This window comes from Chiloscyllium plagiosum, unplaced genomic scaffold (genome assembly GCF_037043375.1).
Source record: "Chiloscyllium plagiosum isolate Xiang-an unplaced genomic scaffold, Cpla_swu_hap1 HiC_scaffold_7, whole genome shotgun sequence".
Classification (NCBI taxonomy): Eukaryota; Metazoa; Chordata; class Chondrichthyes; order Orectolobiformes; family Hemiscylliidae; genus Chiloscyllium; species Chiloscyllium plagiosum.
The window spans coordinates 2082671-2104158 of NW_028270145.1; the positions used below are offsets into that span (position 1 = coordinate 2082671).

Here is a 21488-nt window from a genome sequence, read left to right on the forward strand (position 1 = left end):
CTAAAGAAAAATAGCAGACAGCATTTATTTTAGATACAAAGGAATCCACAAGTTATTCATGGTTTATGCTCCCAGCTAATGCTAACATTGGACATGTCAGTTGCTAAAATGAAACCTTGCTTGACATGCCATGTTTATTTAGTTTAGTTAATTAATATGGTCACTGAAATGTATTTACATGAGTCTACTTATGGTTTTTAACTACAGAGCATAAGTTTGTTACACAAAAGTAAGAAAGCAAACAAAATATCATGCAGTTAGAATGATCTTAACACAAACATTTAGCAAAGTTTCAGTTTGTTTCCCAAAACTATCCACTACAAAGGCTCATGTCCAGAGAAATTATACTCATATTTCAATTATTTAAGTTTCTACTGAACTGATTCTTTAAAGCTTGTCTTTCTTGAACTGTGGAGATAATTTTACAATTCTTCTCCAGGTCTGATGGCATGAACCTTTCACAAGTCTGATAACCTAAACCTTTCCAATTCTAACATACTGAAGATTTCAGTTGTAACGTTTTTAGTCTGGGAAACTGCACAAAGTGGAAAAAAGCATTGCTGCTTCAGTGACTGGTTTTATCTGAACTGAACTGAACTGAACTAAAATCCAGTAAGAGAAAAACTAAAACTTACTTCTGGAACCAACCTGTGAATCATCTCAACAAGTCTTTTGTGTTTTCTGAACTGAACTAAAAGCAAACCTAATGCCTTGATGTGTTTAATCTGATTGTCATATACCCAAATATATAAACCAGTTATTCCAAACACTTAAAGGTTTTATTAATGTGCTGATACAATGACTTTAAGAGGTGCATTTTGTCCTGGGTTATTTTTGAAGAGAGGTTTTAAGTCAGAGGTGAGAGCTGTCTATTGAAACCCATAAAGTAAACAATTTGTGAGGCCTTGGGTTTTTTTAAAAGTTGGAACAATAGAGGCAGCTACAATGGGAGGGGCAAGCTCCCCCAGAATCAGGATTTTCAGTTTTAGCTTTTCAGCAGCAGTTGCTGGGGTCTTGAAGCTGGATGTGGTAGCTGATTTTCCTCTTTCAGTTACAGCTATAAGCTGGGGTTTCTCTTGCTCTAGAATTTCATGAGAAATAATCTGTTTTACTGAATTTGCCTTTGTCAAAGGTGCGTTTGTGGGATGTTACTTTAATGGAACATTTACTGTTTAGTAGCTGTATTCAGAAAGTTTATAGCCTAGACTAAAATGTAATTTTGAATTATAGAACACATTTGCTGCACACTAGAAAAAAAGTATGGCAAGGAAGGATCAGATAATTAAGAACATTTGCCTTAACATCAGTGAATTTGTACAAACAGGACACCAAGTGATAATATTCATGGCTGTTCCTTTCTGAAATTAATAAACAATGTTAAATTCTGGCCTCAGAAAGAAATTTGATATCAATTAACTTCTCTCCCGAATTATCGTCCTTTGCTATTATCTGTCTAGTTCAGAACATGCAGTGCTTTTGTTAACTTTTGTGTTTGTGACAGGAATGACTTTGTAAATCTGTATATAAAAATAGTCTGTTTTTGATAGTACAGCGGAGTAGCTGGCCAGGGCATTTGAAAGAAGAGCGATTTCTACTTTCTTGGATTAATAGAATCCAGTTAGCTTGACTTACAGGTATCAGTGTTATGTTGTAACAGTGATGCTATTAGTAAATGAAGGGGATGATTAAAATTAAACTAAATTGTCTGTAAGAGTTTTTTTTAATTCCAGACCACCAAAGAGGACAAACCATGAGAGAGGCTTACAGGTTGAGTTCATAAGGAATTCCCTGGGCCGTCTCAAATTTGTACTTTATCAGTATAATCTGTTATTCTGTTAAGTTTTCCAATAGACTAAAGTTATTCCAATTTCTTCCTTCTTATTTGGCATGTTAATGATAGTATATGATTGAAGAGTGTTTTACTTCAAATCTGGTTGTTTGACCAATGAAATTGCATTAGCAATGCAACACCCGGCACTTGCCTTTAAAATTAGAAAACATTTGGGTTTAGGAGACCTTCTTAATATATTTTGAGGGAGTTTGGTCAGGTCCACAACACTAAGCTGATGATTGCAGTTATATGTCTTCTTGAAACTGATACATTTAGGTGACTGTACTAGTATGATTTTCTGACCTTTAAAAAAACCCTTGGTACTGAAGAAAAAGTGCTAACCCGCATACATTTATCATTTACCAATCAAATTAAATTCCTAAAGTGTTAAATAGGTCTTTTAAATATGTTTCATCTCAATGGATAGCATGAAATATATGGTAAAGATAACACAGGTAGCTCTTCAATAATGCAATGGTTGTCATTCTTGTGCAACCCCACATTATAGGAAAATCGCACTTTAGAAACTGCACTTAAAGTGTTGGTAATGTAATCATGTTATAGCCAACACATGCTAAAAGTTCACAGTATAGAAAGTGTCCTCAATTCAGCAATGACGTTATAGTGAATTCATTATAGAGCTGAATGACCTGTAGAGGGCAGTGTTCTATGGAGGTCATTGGCAATGGAAAATCGTTTAAAATATCTGACGTCATTAGATGATTTGACCACAGGAAGATGTTTGAGTAATAGCTAGTCATGCAACTTGTGTATTCAGTTCTACATTTATTGATATACTTCTGAATAATAAAGGATTGAAGGAGTAGGAACCTGTAAGAATTTGATGAGAATAAGCATGAAAAGCAGGAATATGTAAATTCTTAAATAGGTTGAGGAAGACACCACTAACATGGCAGGTGAAGACCCAGAGAAGAAGGAATTATACGTGAGAGATGTTGAGCCTCAGAGAAAAGGGCTATTGCTTCCAAGAAAACAGTGATAATAGTGACGTTGGGTTCCAAAGCCACAATAGACAACAAGAAGATAATAATGTGATCTGAAATGATCTTGTTGGAAATAGAAACTGTAGAGGTGGCAAAGACTTAAGTTGTGGCAAAGTGAAAGGTTTAGCTATGGATTTTTATTAGCTTTTTGTATTTACCACTTCCTCCCTGGAGAATGAATTGTTAACTGTCTGTTAGAATATCACATATTCAGAGTTCTGTCTTTAGATATGGCCAGAATGTTAAATTTACGCGCTACTCCTCCAGATGGGCAGCACTGTGGTTAGCACTGCTGCCTCACAGCGCCAGAGACCCGGGTTCAATTCCCGTCTCAGGCGACTGACTGTGTGGAGTTTGCATGTTCTCCCCGTGTCTGTGTGGGTTTCCTCCGGGTGCTCCGGTTTCCTCCCACAGCCCAAAGATGTGCAGGTCAGGTGAATTGATCATGCTAAATTGCCCGTAGTGTTAGGTAAGGGGTAAACGTATGGGTGGGTTACGCTTCGGCAGGTCGGTGTGGACTTGTTGGGCCAAAGGGCCTGTTTCCACACTGTAATGTAATCTAAAAAAAACTTTTCACCCTCATCAGCACCACTCATTTAAAAGATGGATCCACACAGCTCTTTTTTCCCCACATTCTTGCCACCCAACTACATGTACATCATGCATTACTGGAAAGAAGAGAGAAAATGGATGAGTAGCATGACCAATAAGAATGAAGACGATTATCCCAACTTTAACCTAGACAAATTGTTGCATATTTACAATACATGGTATATATTCTTCCAACAATAACAGACAGCACACTACAAAGTGAAACTACACAGCCAAATCATGTCAACTGTCTAAGAACAAGTTTTGATCATGTCTTACATCCACCAAAGCATTATCTTAATATGTAGAGATAACATGTCTAGATGCTTTGGTGTACATTAACCAGAAAAGGGCTCCCATTCTTTAAAGGTAAAAGTGGGAGGGAATATATTATTTAGTGGATACCAGATCAGACAGCCAGTGTACCATTAAGACAGTTAGATGACACATGATGTCTGATGTTCCAGTATAAAGGTACCCACATCAATTTCAGTAACCATTGTTATTATAACAATAGCTGGAATCAAAGTAACAATCTTTTTAAAGATATGGCATGTTTTTCCATATAATCAGTAAACACAAAACTCAGACTCTGTTTGTGACATTAGCATAGTGCAAATAGTTAGCATTAATAAACTTCAAGACATCTGTTTCAACAAGAACCCTTTCTTTGTGGTATATGTTACAAGGGCTAAAATGTGGGGAATGCTCAGATGGTATCATATTGGCAATGGTATTTTACACAGAAACCACATTAAGGGGTTACGATCCAGAATATTTTTCATGGGAATCTAATTGTTTATCTTGTAATTTGAACTCTGTAATACCGTAAATTAAATGTCAATATTTAATGTATATAATTATTGCTGTTTTGCTACAGGCTAACTTTACTGATATCCAGACCCAAGCAATGTACCACTTGAAACAATTGTTCAAACCTGATATGCTACTCAGGGGTCAATATACCATACCTACTATGAAGTTTGAGGGGAAAAGGTGGGTATGGACTTCTTTTTTTAAAAAAAGGGCATTTTCACCCTTTACAGTCTCTCCTTTAAATTACACTGTATTGTTTATATTGTTTGAAAATGTTAACTGTGTTTTGCTTTTTGTTTTATCAGTTTCCTGTTTTCTTCTCATTTCTCTCTATTCTATGACCAAAATTATCTAATCTCAATTCTGATCCTATTTTTAAATGTAATTTTTCTGATACTGTGACATACAAAAAATGGTAAATTGATATTAATTTTGTCTCAAACTGAGAGAAACGCATCCAAACGCATTTTGGGCGGCACGGTGGCACAGTGGTTAGCACTGCTGCCTCACAGCGCCTGAGACCCGGGTTCAATTCCCGCCTCAGGCGACTGACTGTGTGGAGTTTGCACGTTCTCCCCGTGTCTGCGTGGGTTTCCTCCGGGTGCTCCGGTTTCCTCCCACAGTCCAAAAGATGTGCAGGGTCAGGTGAATTGGCCATGCTAAATTGCCCGTAGTGTTAGGTAAGGGGTAAATGTAGGGGTATGGGTGGGTTTCGCTTCGGCGGGTCGGTGTGGACCTGTTGGGCCGAAGGGCCTGTTTCCACACTGTAATGTAATCTAATCTAATCTAATCAAAGAAACCTCAATTCAATATGTAGTCACTCAAGTATATTTACAGATCAATTGTGTGATATTTTTCAAAAACTTTCTTTATGCATTATTTAAATGGATGTCCCCTCTGAATAGTGATAGCATTCCATCACTTGGATCATTTAAATATGTAAGATCCAACAATAAGATTATAAATGATACAGCACAAATGAGTAGATTGTTTTACTGAAACTGTAAGTTTATTTAATATTAATTGATTACATCGACATCTGTGTGCTGCTAGTTGTTTCATGTATTGTATTAACTCATTGAACTCATGCTTGTAATTTTATTAACTTTTGCTAGTATTTTGATAATTTAACAAAGTTAGTTCATAAGCCTCTAAAGTTTAATCAAAATGGTCTTAAGACAGTTATTGTTTGGAAAAATGTAAGAAAAGGAGATGTTCACCTCTCCAACTACTGGTCGCATTCATGAAGGTAAAATAATCTGACTTGATGAGTCAGATTAATATCATTATCGACAAAAATGTGGTACATGTATCTATTTACAAACGTAGTATTTATTTCAAAATGTTTAAAATAAAATGCAAGTCACTTCCTACAGCACAAGGTCAAAGATAGACTCTGTCAGATATCTTAATGAAAAAAAGATATGATTCAACCACTGAACTTGCTATCAATTTCCTGTGTAGTATTGCACATTTGGCTAAATGCTTTGCTCAGAATAAGTCCCTGCATCTTTAACCAGAGATTTTATTTATCTTCCTAAATTCTTCCATTAAGTATAGATGCTCATTCATTCTCTGAATTTTGAATCCAATGCATAACTAGCCTCCATTCTTCGTTAGGAGACTTTGTTGCTTATTTCTTGTGACTGATCTATTTTACATAATGGCTTCCACTGTGCTTCTTTACTATGACTTCTTCATACTTAGTCTATACACTTTTTCTCCTGCTTCACAATCATGTATGCGACCATGGCTAATCTTCCACATATGCATGTACAGTATATTATCTGCATTAAACAGCAGAATCATGTACCTGATATTCTTAAATACAGCACAATCTAACTGGAATTGAGGTCCATTGTTATTTGCCTGCCCACTTGCAGAATTCTGCATTTTCATCAACAATTTGTCATCCAGATTTTATGACAGATTTGGGAATATGAAATGTAGTAAAGGCATGTTAAAACTACTTTAGATTTTGCAATATAAACCCTGATTGTTAAGAAGGAACAATCATCAACAGCAGTCACCATTTCAATGCAAGTCGAGACACAGTAGTCTTGAGCTCAGATCGCAGACAGCAAACTATTTCATTCATTCTACTCTCTGTTCATCCAGTGATTGGGCCTCCCTTGGATCCATGTAACAGCTTTTTCTGCATTACTTATTGTATTTATCCCCAGGAGAGGAGCTTGGCAGGGGATTAAACCAGTACAGGAGACTACTTCAGTCATTTACAAAATCAGTATCAGATGGGCATGTGTTTTTCAAGTAATGAAAACCAACTGTTTCCTCTCTGAAAGGTGAAATACAACTTCAATAATATTAATCACAAGTACAAAATAAATGCAAGATTGTTAATATAGATGGTAAGGATATCTCTGAACATATAAATGAGAAAATATCTAACTAGCGAGAAGGGTGAAGTGCAATGCAAAGTATTGGTGACCTGTATGATTCTGTCTCTTCCATTTGTGTTGATGGTATTCCAGAGTTCAACTTCCTGGAACCACTCATTTGTTCTGGGAGGGGATTGTGAGGAAGATGTGAAGTCAGCTTGGAGCAGTTCATAGTTTGTGTTGGCCCTCCTCAGGATTAATTAGTGGTGTACAACCTACAAATTAGGAACAGGAGGAGGCTATTTGACCCTTTGACCCTGCTGCCCCATCCGATAAGATTATAGTTGATCTGATTGTGACCTTAACTCCATAGCCAACCAACCCCCCGAAACTGCCCCAACTTTTCCAATCTACATACCAACTTTATGATGATTTAAGTCAACAAATTGTGACAGCCTTGCAATCAGGGGAGAAAATCCTTTGCTGAAAGGGTAGGAATAGGAGTGTGATTAAATGTAGAGCTCTTTTAAAGAGCTTTTTATCAATGATGTGCTAATGGTTTCCTGCTGTAGTGTTATATGTGAGGTGGGGGGGGGGCGAATGTGGGACAGGCAGATAATGGTCATTCAGTTTGGAAAAACTATGACTGGCCAATTGGAATTGCTCTGGCCCTTGTTCTGTCTGCTTTGTGGTCATTGAGTGGTGGGTCTTAATTTGTTGATTGCCAGTTTCCTTCAATGTAGTTGGGTTTATTAGCCAGGTTTCCACAGGCATTGGCTGCCCTCTCCTGGGATCTCATCATGCCTGAGCATTGAGTGTGGGCTGGGCAGCCTGAGATGAAGTCAGGTATCAAATTTGTCTGAGCATTTTATTCCTTCATGGAATTTGGGTGTTCCTGGCAAGGGCAGCATTTGGCCTGTTCATTTCCTTATGGTCTTGCGGTGAACATTTCTTGCCAGTCTCTAATTGTCCTTGAATTGAGTGGTTTGCTTGACTATTTCAGAGGGCAATGCAAAAGTGCATACATCAGTGCAAAAGACAAGTCTGAAGCATTCGCAACAATCTTCAGCCTGAACTGCCGATTTGATGATCCATCTCAGCCTCCTCCAGAGGTCTCCAGCATCATAGATACCAATCACTCCACATGATACCAAGAAATATTTGAAAGTACTGGATACTGCAAAGGCTATAGGCCCTGAAAACACTTCAGCAGTAGGACTGAAAACCTGTGCTCCAAACCTGATGCTCCCCTAGCCAAGCTCTTCCAATACAGTTACAAAACTGGCATCTACCTGACAATATGGAAAATTTCCCAGGTATGTCATGTATACAAAAAGTAGAAAAAAAGCCAACCTGTCCAATTATTGCCCCATCAGCCTTCTCTCGACCATCATTGAGGTGATTGAAGGTGCTACCAAGCAGCACCCGCTCAGTAAAAACCAGGTCACTGCTGCCCAGTTTAGGTTGTGTTAGGGTCAGCCAGCTCCTGACCTCATTATAGTCTTTGTTCAAACGTGAACAAAAACGCTGATTTCCAGAGGTGAGGTTAGAGTGACTGCCCTTGAACCAAGGCCACATTTGACTGAGTGTGGCATCAAGGAGCTCAAGCAAAACTGGAATCAGTGGGTATGGGAGAACATCTGTCTGTTGGTTAGAGTCATACCTGGCCCATAGGAAGATGGTTGTCATGCTTGGAGGTCAGTCATCTCAGCTCTAGGACATCGATGCCTGAGTTCCTCAGGGTAATGTCCTAGGCCCAACCATTGTCAGCTGATTGATTATTGATTTTCCCTTTATCATAACATCAGAAGTGGGGATGTTCACCAATGATCACTATTCCCGACTCCTCAGATGCTGAAGCAGTCAATGATCAAATGCAACAAGATCTGGACAATATCCTGGCTTGGGCTGATAAGTGGCAAGTAACATTCATGCCAGGCAATAACCATGAGCAATAAAAATTTGGATAAATGTGAGGTGTTGCATTTTGACAAAAACAAAGCCAGGACCTATGTAGTTAATGATAGGGCCTGGGTAGTTTTGTTGAACAAGAGACCTAGGGGAGATCAGGTATGTAGTTTTTTGAAAGTTGCATCACAGGTAGTTAGGGTGGTTAAAAAGGTGCAGAGCATGCTTGCCTTCATTGCTCAGACCTTTGGATATAGGAGTTGCGACATCATGTTGAAGTTGTACAGGACATTGGATGAGGCCACTTTTGGAATACTGTGTACAGTTCTGGTTGCCCTGTTACAGGAAGGATATTATTAAACTGGAAAGGGTTCAGAAAAGATTTACCAGGATGTTGCCAGGAAAGGAGAGTTGTAAGGATTGGCTGGATAAGCTGAGACATTTTTCATTGGAGCATAGGAGGTTGAGGGGTGACCTTATACAGGTTTATAAAATTGTGAGGGGCATAAATAGGGTGAATAGCAATGGTTTTTTCCCTAGGGTGGGTGAGTTTAAAACTAGGGGGCAAATTTTTTAAGGTGAGAGGAAAAAGTTTTAAAAGGTACCTGAGGGGCACTTTTCCACACAGAGTGTGGAATGAACTGTGTAGAAATGGCACATACAGGAGCGGTTACAACATTTAAAACACATTTGGATAGGAAGATGAATTGGAAAGGTTTGGAGGGATATGCTCCATATACAGCAAATGTTTAGTTTAGTTTGAGAAAATAGGTCGGCATGGCCAAGTTGAACAAAGAGTCTGTTACCATGCTATACGACTCCATGTATCTATGAGATCATGATGGTGTACCGTCCACCAAATTGGTTTGAAAGAATGTGAGACTATTTATTAATTCGGGGCATGCAGACCTTTCCGACATAATTTCTTGCACATACCAAATTTCCCTTGATAAGATTGTGATGAGCCACTGACAGTCTGTGAACTGCATTTCAGGCCATAGGATTTTGATCCAACAAAAATGAAGGAATGCTGACTTTTGTGTCAGCCATGGTTCAGTTAGTAGAATCCTTTCCTCTGAGTAAAAAGATGAGGCTTGAGTTCCCATTGCAGGATTGAAATCACAAAAGTCTACCCAGATCCTCCAGTAAAGTAGCTTGAGAGGGATAACAAGATTTATGAGGACAAAATCTTGTGGATTCAGACCCTGTATTTGGGAATTGTTGCAAAGAAACTTCAAATTTCATATTTCTTGCAGGACTAAAGTTTTTAAATATTGTGGAAATTTTGGATAGAATCTTATAGGGGTCAGAGTTACATGGGTTATGCTGAGAGTAGTGGCAGAATCACTCGAGAAGTCCAGCGAAGGCTGTCTTGACATTGAGATCATCTTGCACCATCTTCTATGTTTTTGACAGCTGGCCCAGAGAGTTTCTTGCGAGGCAGCTGTGATTTGCCAATTAACAGTTAAACGTCTTGTTGGTGGACCAAACCACCTCATTAATATTTAGCTTTCTATTTTGCCAAACATATCAAGCAAGCTAGACATCAAGAAAGCTATACATGAAAATGACAGTGAGTATCTGGTGGATTCAGCTTGCCATTTATTCCAAAGAACCTCTGTGTTGCATTTGACTAAAGTACAGTTCAGACCAAAATCCATAGGCACCAGCTCCACACGCACTTCATCCACAGACATTGGTACCTGGCTTGTAGTAACTGCTCATGACCATTATGGCACCTGTCTGATATATTTGCAGACCTTAGACTTAGAAAGCTCTGACTTACATTGCATGATGCATTAGCATCTTTAGTTAAAAGGCTGCAGCAGGAACTCTCAGGAAAGACTCAGCTCAAGGACTGATCCCTTGCTCGTGTAGCATCAGCTCACTTCACAATTATCTCCATGTTAACATCATCCATGTTTTGCATTGACTTGTCTTGTCATGCCTGTTAACATAGTAACATTCCAGCCAAAGCCAAAGGCTATCAATGCTGACGTACTGTGGTGTTCATTAGTGCAGATACACAGAAAGGCTACTTGTCAAAGAACAAAGAACAAAGAAACTTTACAGGCCAGGAACAGGCCCTTCGGCCCTCTAAGCCTGAGCCAATCCAAGTCCACTGTCTAAACTTGTTGCCCAATTCCTAAGCATCTGTATCCCTCTGCTCCTCAACTGCTCATGTATCTGTCCAGGTGCATCTTAAATGACTCTACCGTGCCTGCCTCTACTACTTCTGCTGGCAACACATTCCAGGCACCAACCATGCTCTGTGTAAAGTACTTGCCGTGTGTATCCCCCTTAAACTTTTCTCCTCTCACCTTGAAAGCATGACTGCTCGTTATTGAATCCTTCTCCCTGGGAAAAAGCTTAATTCTATCTACCCTGTCTATACCCTTCATGATTTTGTAGACCTTAATCAGGTTCCCCCTCAATCTCCTTTTTTCTAATGAAAACAATCCTAACATACTCAACCTCTCTTCATAGCTAGCACCTTCCATACCAGGCAACATGCATATAAACCTTCCCTGCACCCTCTCCAAAGTATCCACATCCTTTTGGTAATATGGCAACCAGAACTGTACACAGTATTCTAAATCAACCGAACCAATGTCTTGTACAGTTTTAACATGACCTGCCAGCTCTTATACTCAACACCCCATCCAATGAAGGCAAGCATACCACATACCTTCTTGACCACTCTATCCACCTGTGCAGCAACCTTCAGGGTACAACGGACCTGAACTCCCAGACCACTCTGCTTATCAATTTTTCCCAAGGCTCTTCCATTTACTGTATAATTCGCTCCAGAATTAGACTTCCCAAAATGCATCACCTCACATTTGCCTGGATTGAACTCCATCTGCCACTTCTCCACCCAATTCTCCAATATATCTATATCCTGCTGTATTCTTTGACAGTCCCCTATGCTTTCTGCTACTCCACCAATCTTCGCACCATCTGCAAACTTGCTGATCATAACAACAATGCCCTCTTCCAGATCATTTATGTACATCACAAACAACAGTGGCCCTAGCACTGATCCCTGTGGAACACCACTGGTCACCTGTCTCCATTTCGATAATCTCCCTTCAACTACTACTCTCTATCCTCTGTTGCTCAAACAGTTCTTTATCTACCTAACTAGAACACCCTGCACACCATGTGACTTCACTTTCTCCATTAGTTTACCATCGGGAACCTTATCAAATGCCTTACTAAAGTCCATGTATATGACATTTACAGCCCTTCTTTCATCTATCAACTTGGTCACTTCCTCAAAGAACTCTATTAAGTTGGTAAGGCACGATCTCCCCCACACAAAACCATGTTGCCTATCACTGATAAGCCCATTCATTTCCAAATATAAATAGATTTTATCCCTCAGTACCTTATCCAGCAACTTTCCCATCACTGACCTCAGGTCATGCACCTCGTTGGAATCTGTCCTGGCAGATGGCAGAGACATCTTGATGACCATCACCAGAACCTCCATTAATGTTCAGGTCATCTGTGATCACTGTAACCACTTCCTGGTGGTGTGTCCCTGATATCCTGACAGTTGCCATGACTCCTATATCATGGACCACTCTTGTGTACCTGATGTGTTTGAAGGTTAAGGTGCCTTACAAGGCTGATTACCGAGTGACCACAGTTCATGACACAATGTTGCAGTGCCCTGACTTGTGCAATGCCACCCATGATTCAACTAGGGTGATTGTGGAGTAGACAATAGGGCGACTGAAGATGTGGTTCTGCTGCTTGGATCAGTCTGTGGAGGACTCCCCTGTATAATTCACACAGACTGTGTCACATCATCGTGGTATGTTATGTTCTGCAGAGTTGAAGCAGACAATGAGACGATGTGAAGGATACTGAGGAACTGGGACAATGGGAGCAGTCATTTGTGGAGAAGGAGGAGGAGGAGGAGGAGAAGAAGAAGAAGGAGGACAAGGACTTTGGAGAAGAAGAAGCTGTTGCTGTTCCTGACATTTATTGGTCATGATGTCAAAATCTAGTTTATATTGTTTGGGTGAACTTCAGCCTTGATTGGTTTTGTTTGCATTCACTTTTACTTTCTATAACTAAAATCTCATGTTTGTATTTCACCAAACGTTCCCCTATTGGATGAAGACAAGTTTCAGGTCTACAGTGGTTGTAGTGGAGCTGAATTAAAGATGTTCAGATGAGATGTGGGTAAAGACAGACAGAGTGTGTCGTAGAGTTAAACAGCACCGAGGGTGAGAGAATGGAGTTGTATAGGGAGTATAGATTATGCCAACACAGGTATTTCTCAACAGTAAATGGGACCTCACTAAAGCCAAGATTATCAATATAACTTCTGTGCTTGCTGTCATCAGAGTCGTAATTTTACGAAGACGCCATGAGTCTGTCAGAAGAACTGGGCAAACGGGAGCTCTACTGATGTGACTGATTAGAGTCTCTACTGGGATAGCAATTTTAATAATGGCAAGCTTGCTTCCCTGAGCTGCTGACCCAATCAAAGGACAGTTAGCAATTGGTCTCAGCAGTGCCTCTGAATGAAGTGGCTGTTGTAGACGCTGCAACAAGTAGAAAGCACTTCCATGTTTAAGCATCTTTAAAGAGTCAATAAACATTTTTAGTACCATAGTCAAGCAGGCAGGGCTGTCCAGTCAGAGTGGTGCAAACACTTGAGCATGGTTATTGCTGCTATCCAGGCCCCTTATGTGGGATACAGAGATTCCAAGAAGGAAGATTCTCCCCACCACCAGGAAACCATTGAATGTGTCTTATGATATCCCCAGGCAGCAGGGATCTGTTCCAATATCAGCCAATTGCAATAAGGGTGTAAAATGGCCTGAATAGATCAATAAATTAGATAATTGGCTGCCCACTTCCAGGTAATAGAAAGCAAAACCACTGTTATTCTGTATTATCATGCATAATGCCTAAATCAGTCTTTCTTCACTGTACATTCTAACTCCATTTTACTAAACCTCCCACCTCCAAACCTGTCTGTCTTCAGAGAGTTGGTAAAATGTCAGACAAGGTAACTCAGCATAAACTAAAGGTTGACATGAAATTTCCTGATCTAAATAATTAGTACCACTCTGGATAGTATTTTTCACCAATAGACCATCAGGAATCATTTTATTTTTGCATTGAATCTTGGAATATTTGAAGATTTGCAGAACATTGCAGACTAATCTAAGTTCAAAAATGTCTTGTCTTAATGTTATTTTTACAGTTATTATGCAATTGCTATAGAGCTCGAAAGCATCTTTCTCACAGTGCAGAAGTCTAAATGGTGGAAAATAATCCATGACGTAATCCCTCTGCTCAAATCTGATAAGCTACCGTTAAATGGAACTCAGTTGAATGAACAATTAAAGAAAAAATTTGGTCATAAACAGACCTTAAAATGCAAGGTACTAAGAATTCTGGTGTTTTGCTGCACAGAAGTACAAATGCAATAAAGTTTCATTTCTTTATATCTCATGATAATTGTGATAAATCTGCTATGTTGGCATTTTGGATGCATGTGATTTGTGATGGAAAGACTTTGAGCAGTTACAAAAAAATTAATGTAAATTGCCACCTTACTATCAAATGACATTTATCAAATAGCACTGTTTATAATTCTACCTATTTCTAAAAATATTTCAGTTATCCAAAGTAAGGCTTTGTTTTACATTAGAAACATGATCAGTGAGTTCTCAGTCATTCAATGTATAACATTTTTGATTCCTGTTTTATCTTGGGATACAGATGTTTCTAGAAAAGCCAGAATTTATTGTCCATTCATACCATCTTCAGAAGATGGTGAAGCATCTTCTTAAACTGTTGCATTCTATGTGTGAATGTAACTCTATGCATTTGTTAGTCAAAAAGTTTTAGGATTCTGACTGAACAACATTTGCAATAAATTATAGGCAATAATACTGAGCCATTGATTACCCTAAGTTGTGTCCAGTTAAGTATTATCAGTTGAAGTGACTGGAAATTGCAAGGTATTTAGCACATTCTTGATCTCTGCCTGTAATTCTAAAATTACATTATATGTCTTTCCAAAATTTTTATGTTTACCAGCAAGGATGTCAGAGCATCATCTTGTGACCATTTGTGCATGTCAATGTGTAGAAAGAAAAGCAAATTTAACTACTCTCTTTTAAGTCACCTCCATTTAATACACAGATTTTGATTTGATTTTTAACTGTCATGTGTACCAAGATTCAGTGAAAAATATTGACTTACATGCTTTATAGACAGACCAGGTGTGATATCTGTCAGACAAGGCAATGAGAACGTGATTGAGAATTCTCTAGCAGAAACAAGCTGAAAATGTGTTGCTGGAACAGCGCAGCAGGTCAGGCAGCACCCAGGGAACAGGAGAATCGGTGTTTCGGGCATAAGCCTTTCTTCAGGAATCAGAATTCCTGAAGAAGGGCTTATGCCCGAAACGTCGATTCTCCTGTTCCCTGGATGCTGCCTGACCTGCTGCGCTGTTCCAGCAACACATTTTCAGCTCTGATCTCCAGCATCTGCAGACCTCACTTTCTCCTCTAGCAGAAACATATTGGGTTGAGAGATTTCAATGAACCAACCAAGATGATTAGATTGAATGCAATCTTTCAAATTTGTGTCCTAGTCTGCCATAGTCATGTAACGTCTTCCATGCTGCATACACTCTTTAAAGAGACATCTTAAGCTTAACACCAATAAAGTCCTGATGTTGAACATGAGTGTCATACATCGAAAACATAAGATATATTTTTTGAGAGAGAGAAAAAGCTGAAATTATGGTCTAACATTTGGGTTGTACATGTTGGTGGACTGACTTTCAGAGATGGCTGTACCTCTGGGAATTGTTGAACAACAAGTGGAGCACGACTGCAACAGACAGTCTTTTGGAAGGTATTGAGCAGCTGGATGTGTATTTCACCACTAAAAATAACCTTGAAGATCCAATCAAGTTGTAAATCAAGCAGTAAGGGATGGGTAAGAAATAATATTTTGGAACAAAGAAGGCCTGAAAGCGTCTGAGACAATTAGACGTTTGCTCGTTTCAGCAAAACCAAAGGATACGATGCTGGAGGATATTTCTATTAAGCTTGAGTCACAATATAATCCCAAACTATTGAAGCTTGCAGGAAGCTATGTTTCAAACCAATGAAACAACTGCCGAAGAGGATATTGGGAGTTTATTGTAACCCCCAAAAAACTGCTAATTCATTATAATATTGGAGAATTCAAAGGGAGAGTTTTGGTGACAAATTTATTTGCAGTATCACACTTGCTTTGTCATATTCATGGATATGTAGAATGGACACTTTCCTTTTAAAAAGAAAATGAAGAATGGACAAACTGCTTTAAAACAAATGGATTTGAGAGCTCAGGTGACCTCTCTGCTGAGTTCCCCCATAACTGAGGATTCAGACTTCTGTGAAGTCTTCTCATACATGAGTTGTTTAATTGTCCACCACAATTCACAATTGGATCTGATAGACTTCCAGATCTTTGATCTTATTCATGAGTTGTGGAATTGCTTAGCTATTTTATTGCATGTTTGTTATACTGCTTGGCGCATAATTAGTGTAGCTTCATCACCTTGACACCTCGTTCTTATGTATGCCTGGGGCTGCTCGTGGCCTGCCCTCCTACATCCTTCATTGAACTCCTCCCAATATGCCATAACCCTGCATGGGTCTATCCAGTCAATGGATAAAGACATACCCAGGAGTAGTGACAGTGTCATAGTGTCACAGAGGTGTACAACATGGAAACAGACCTTTTGGTCCAACTCATCCATGCATGCCAACCATCCTAACGTAATTTAGTCCCATGTGCCAGCACTTGGCCCACATCCCTCTAAACCCTTCCAATAACATACACATCCAGATACATTCTGAATGTTGTAATTGTACCAGCCTCCACCACTTCCTCTGGCAGCTCATTCCACACACATACCACCCTCTGTGTGAAAAAGTTGCCCTTTAGGTCTGTTTTCTATCTTTCCCCTCTCACCCTAAACTCATGCCCTCTAGTTCTGACTTCCCCATGACAGGGAAAAGACCTTGTCTATTTATCCTATCCATGCCCCTCATAATTTTATAAACCTCTATATGATCAACACCGATTCTTATGGCACACAACTGGTCACAGGCCTCCAGACTAAAAAGCAACCCTCCACCACCAGCCTCTGTGGTCTACCTTTGAACCAGTTCCGTATCCAAATGAGTAGTTCTCCCTGTATTCCATGAGATCTAACCTTGCAGAATGCTTTACTGAAGTCCATATAGATCATGTCTACAACTCTGCCCTTATCAATCCTCTTTGTTATTTCAAAAAATGAATCAAGTTCATGAAACATGATTTCCTATGCACAAAGCCATGCTGACTATCCTTAATCAGCCCTTGCCCTTCCAAATACATGTAAATTCCTCAGGATTCCCTCCAACAACTTGCCCACCACTGGTCACCAGTCTATAGTTACCTGGCTTTTCCTTACCACCTTTCTTAATAGTGGCATCTCCAGTCTTCCGGCACCTCACCTGTGACTACCGATGATACAAATATCTCAGCAAGAGGCCCAAAAATCACTTCCCTGGCTTCCCACAGAGTTTTCGGTACATCTGATCAGGTCCTGGGGATTTATCCACTTGTATGCGTTTCAAGACATCCAGCACCTCCTCTTCTATAATATGGACATTTTTCAAGATGTCACCATCTATTTCCCCACATTCTATATCTTCCATGACCTTCTCCACAGTAAACACTGATGCAAAATACTTCTTTACTATCTCTCCCATCTCCTGTTGTTACATACATAGGCTGCCTTGTCGATCTTTGAGGGGCCTTCTTCTCTCCCTAGTTACCCTTTTGTCTTTAATGAATTTATAAAATTTGCCAAAGCTGTCTCATATCCCCTTTTGCCCTCCTGATTTCCCTCTTAAGTATACTTCCACTGCCTTTATACTCTTCTAAGGATTCATTCAATCTCTCCTGTCTATACCTGACATATGCTTCCTTCATTTTCTTGACCAAAATCTCAATTTCTTTAGTCATCAGCTTTCTGTAAACCTACCAGCCTTTGATGTCTAGAAAATTGTCTGTAAGATGTTACAAGAAAATGTCTGTCAGGTTGCTGCTCAATTAGTCTCTGGGACAGATCTTCCAATCTGACCACAAATCCCAGATGTTAGTTAAGTTGACTTCAGATTTGGCAAGATTGTGTGTGACACTGCCATTTCTGCTGTCTTATTCGAGTTTGCATGGTCCATGTTATGTTTGGCATACAGGTGCAGGTGCCAATCTATTATAAGTGAAAACTTAACCCAATTTCTAGGAACATAGGAAAAGAACTAAGCTGTGCAGCCCATTGAGCCTGCCTCACTATTGAATACAATCACTGCTGATCAAACACTTTTACTCACCCTATCCTTATAATCATGTACATTTTTGCTATTCGGAAATCTATCAATTTACATCCTAAGTATCCTCAAAGACAGAACCTATATAGCCAAAAGATTCATAACTGTCTGAGTGAAAAAAGATACCCCTCATCTCAGACCTAAGTAGCATCCACCTTATTTTTCAATTGTGCTCCAGGATCTAGGCTGCCCAAACCCAGGATACATCTTGACGGCATCTAATCTGTCTACCTCTATAAGTATTTTGTAAGTTCCAATGAGATCACCTCACATTTTCACAACTCCAGAGAATACAAGCCCAGTTTGCCCAATTTCCCTTCATAAGACAGCCCCCACCATTCCAGGAACAAGTCTAGTGAACGTTTATTACATTCTGTCTCTGACAATAATCTTTCCTCAGATAAGGAGACCAAAACTGCACACAGTACTCCATGCGCTTGAAGCAAGATTTCAATAGTGAAATTGTGCTGATGTAAATGCCATTTGGTGGTACTGGTTTCTTCTTTTCTTCACCCAGGATTTGGCCATTGGTCTAACAGCTGCTACCAAGAGTGGACTTGCTGCTGTCTTTTACACATACTGTCAACAAAATCCAATATCTCAACTTGGAGTTGTAGATGGATCCGGTTATGCACTTATTCATCATGCTGCAATCCACAATCATGTGTCAATCATCTGTCAGTTGACCGCAATACACCTGAAAATTAACCAGCGTTGTACTGACTATTTATTCAATATGGGTAAGCTCGAAAAACCATCAGGTTTGTTTATGAGTAACATTTTATTGAATATTGCAATCACATAAAAAGACAAAAAGTTTCCATGAATGAAGAATGTGTGAGTAGATGTGTAGACCTCTTTTTTTTTAAATTGAATGATTCAATTAATTAAATCACAGACTAAATACGTAGGCTTATTAAATCTAGATAAGAATTGAAGGCAGCAAGCAGGATAAGAGAGCAGGTAATGAAGCACATAGTGTCCTGGGGCTTAACATAAGGTTATAGTGGAAGAGCACAGATGTTATACTGATATTGTACAAGTCACTAGTTCAGCCTGAGCAAGAGTATTTCACACAATTTGTGCACCATACTTCAGGAAGGAATTAAGGTTTTGAGAAAATGCAGAATGATTCCAGGGATGAGTGAAGGAACTCCTCTTCATCTCAGCCCTAACGTATTTTCCATTGTTCTGATGCTGTGTCCTTTCCTTCTAGACCCTCCAGAGGGTCCAGAAAAATCCTTCCTGCATCTAGCCTGACAATCTCTGTAAGAATTTTGTATGTTTGAATTAGATCATCTTTCATTCTTTTAAAGATCAAAGAATATATGCCCAATTTATGTAATCATTCGTATTAATACAATCCCTCCATCCCATTTGGTGAACAATCATTCCATTCCCTCTATGGCAATTATATCTATTCTTAGATAAATAGACCAAAACCACATACAATATTGCAAACTATAGTCTCAACAAGACTCTAGATAACTGCAAAAAGACATAAGTCTTATGAGCAAAAGTAAGCCAATAAGCCCATAGAATCTGCTCTGCCATTCAATGAGATTATTGATCTAGTAATGCTCAACTCCTTTCCTAGCTTTTCCTTGTTAACCTTGATTCCCTGACCAATTAAAATAATTATATCACAGCCTTAAATATAAAGCCCAGCTTCTATAGCCATCGCAGATTCACCACCCTCAGTGAGAAGAAATTCCTCCTCATTCCCATTGCAACCCCTTACTCTTAGGTTAGGGGTCTGGTATCAGATTCTCTCAGAAGGGAATGCAACCTCTCTGCATCTACCCTTAGGTGTCAAGCTCCTAAGAGAAGCATGTATGCTTCTCTAAGACCCAGCTCTCATTCTTCTAAATTCCAATGTGTGCAACCTTTGAAATTTTATGTGGTCAGAGGTGGTTGAAGTTTTTCTCAAACAAATTTGACATTGCAAGATCCATAACCCATACCTAGGTTGAGGAAATTGAACATTCGGAGCAGCCTTTGACTCAGATCTTCCCACAAGAGAACCTCCGGCTGCCAATTCGTCAAAAATCCATCAGTACTGCAAGCTTGAAGGAGAATGAAAAGCCACCACGAATAAAAAGGAAACTATCTTTAAATCCTAACAGCTCAGTTTGTTAGATTAAAATAGAAGGACGGGAGTTTCCAGTAGGCTGTACACTCCAATTCGAGCAAATCAGGAAGCGTTATTACTAACACTAAATCAGATTTATTAAGATCCTAGTTTTGTGGTCCCAAGGAAGACAATAAAAAGAGCAAGCAACAGGAAAATCCCTCTAGGAGCTCAACCTAACACTCACCTCAATTTGTGGACATTCACATGCAGTAGGTGAAGCGAAGGCAGCTAGTTGTTGTCCTGGCAAGATCCCCAAGGAAATTAATCAACTATGTTTCCTTCACAATCCTACCTTCTTACTCATATCCTTAAACTGAGTCTATTTCTTTGTAACCTCTGTACACTGTCTTCACTGCTTGGTTTCCCACCTAGCTTTGTGTCAGCAGCAAACTCAGATAAAGTAAACTCAGTTCCCTCAGTTAAATCATTGAAAAAGATTTTATATATTTGAAGCCCAACACACCTATCAAATAATATTAAAACCTGTAGATTGAAAATTACATGTTTATACTTAGCCTTTATTTTCTGTCCATTAACAAATCCTCAGTTAAAAATCAATGTATTACCCCAGTTCTATGAACTCTGATCTTGCGAAGCAACCTCCTGTGTTGCATCCATCAACCAATTGTTTGGAATCTATAATTCTTTTGTAATCAAACTTATGTAATACTGGAGCTTCTTTCTAATTTTAGCTTGTAATTCCTTTGTTTATAGGTCCAACTGCTTTGCATATGGCAGCCAAATGTGGGTCACTTGGTTCATTAACATGCCTACTGGCCCTGCGGGCAGATGTCACCAAGGTTGATAAACGAGGCTGGACAGCTATTCATTTTGCTGCATTTTATGACAATGTTTCTTGCATTAGAGCTCTATATCGAAAGGATCCCAAGTTTTTAGAGTTGGAGACTTCAGCTCAGTAAGTGTTCAATAATCTACCTAACGTGGTTAAGTAAAAAAAGAACAAAAAACCTACAGCCTACATTGTGTTGCATATGCTTTTATATATTTATGTTGTTAATCATTAAAGTTTTATAACATTCAAATATTGTGTTCTATGATATAAATTTAAAATATTTAACATAACATTTGTTTCAGAGCCAGTTCATAATTTTGACAATTTTTATAATTTTCCTATCAAAGAGAAAGCAGACAAATATCTCTTCAGCTTTATTGACAAAATAACTGCATTTGTGTAATGCATTTAAAATTGTAAAATGATCAAATTCTCAAAGGACAGTGATCAAAGAGTTCAAGAATAAGAGTTGCAGTGGGCCCATAAAATCATGGTTATTCTGTTTATGACTTTAACTCCACTTTTCTATTCCCCTCTTTTACCTTTGACCTTCAAAGGACATTTGACATCAAGCTACATGAGGAAATATGAGCCCAGATAAAAGAAGTAGGTTTTACATCTTAAAGCAATACAGGGATGTCGAGAGACTTTGAGATAGT

The 21488-nt window shown here is 39.0% G+C and overlaps 1 protein-coding gene across 1 annotated transcript in view; it reads left to right on the forward strand.

The window, feature by feature from the left end:
• The window catches only part of ankar (ankyrin and armadillo repeat containing), a 162687-nt gene that overhangs the window by 47544 nt on the left and 93655 nt on the right, over positions 1-21488 (forward strand). The window contains exons 6-9 of the mRNA XM_087988641.1: positions 4307-4422; positions 13720-13900; positions 18420-18642; positions 20751-20952. Of these exons, the coding sequence (XP_087844767.1) occupies positions 4307-4422; positions 13720-13900; positions 18420-18642; positions 20751-20952 (722 nt within the window). The remainder of the gene's footprint in view (positions 1-4306; positions 4423-13719; positions 13901-18419; positions 18643-20750; positions 20953-21488) is intronic.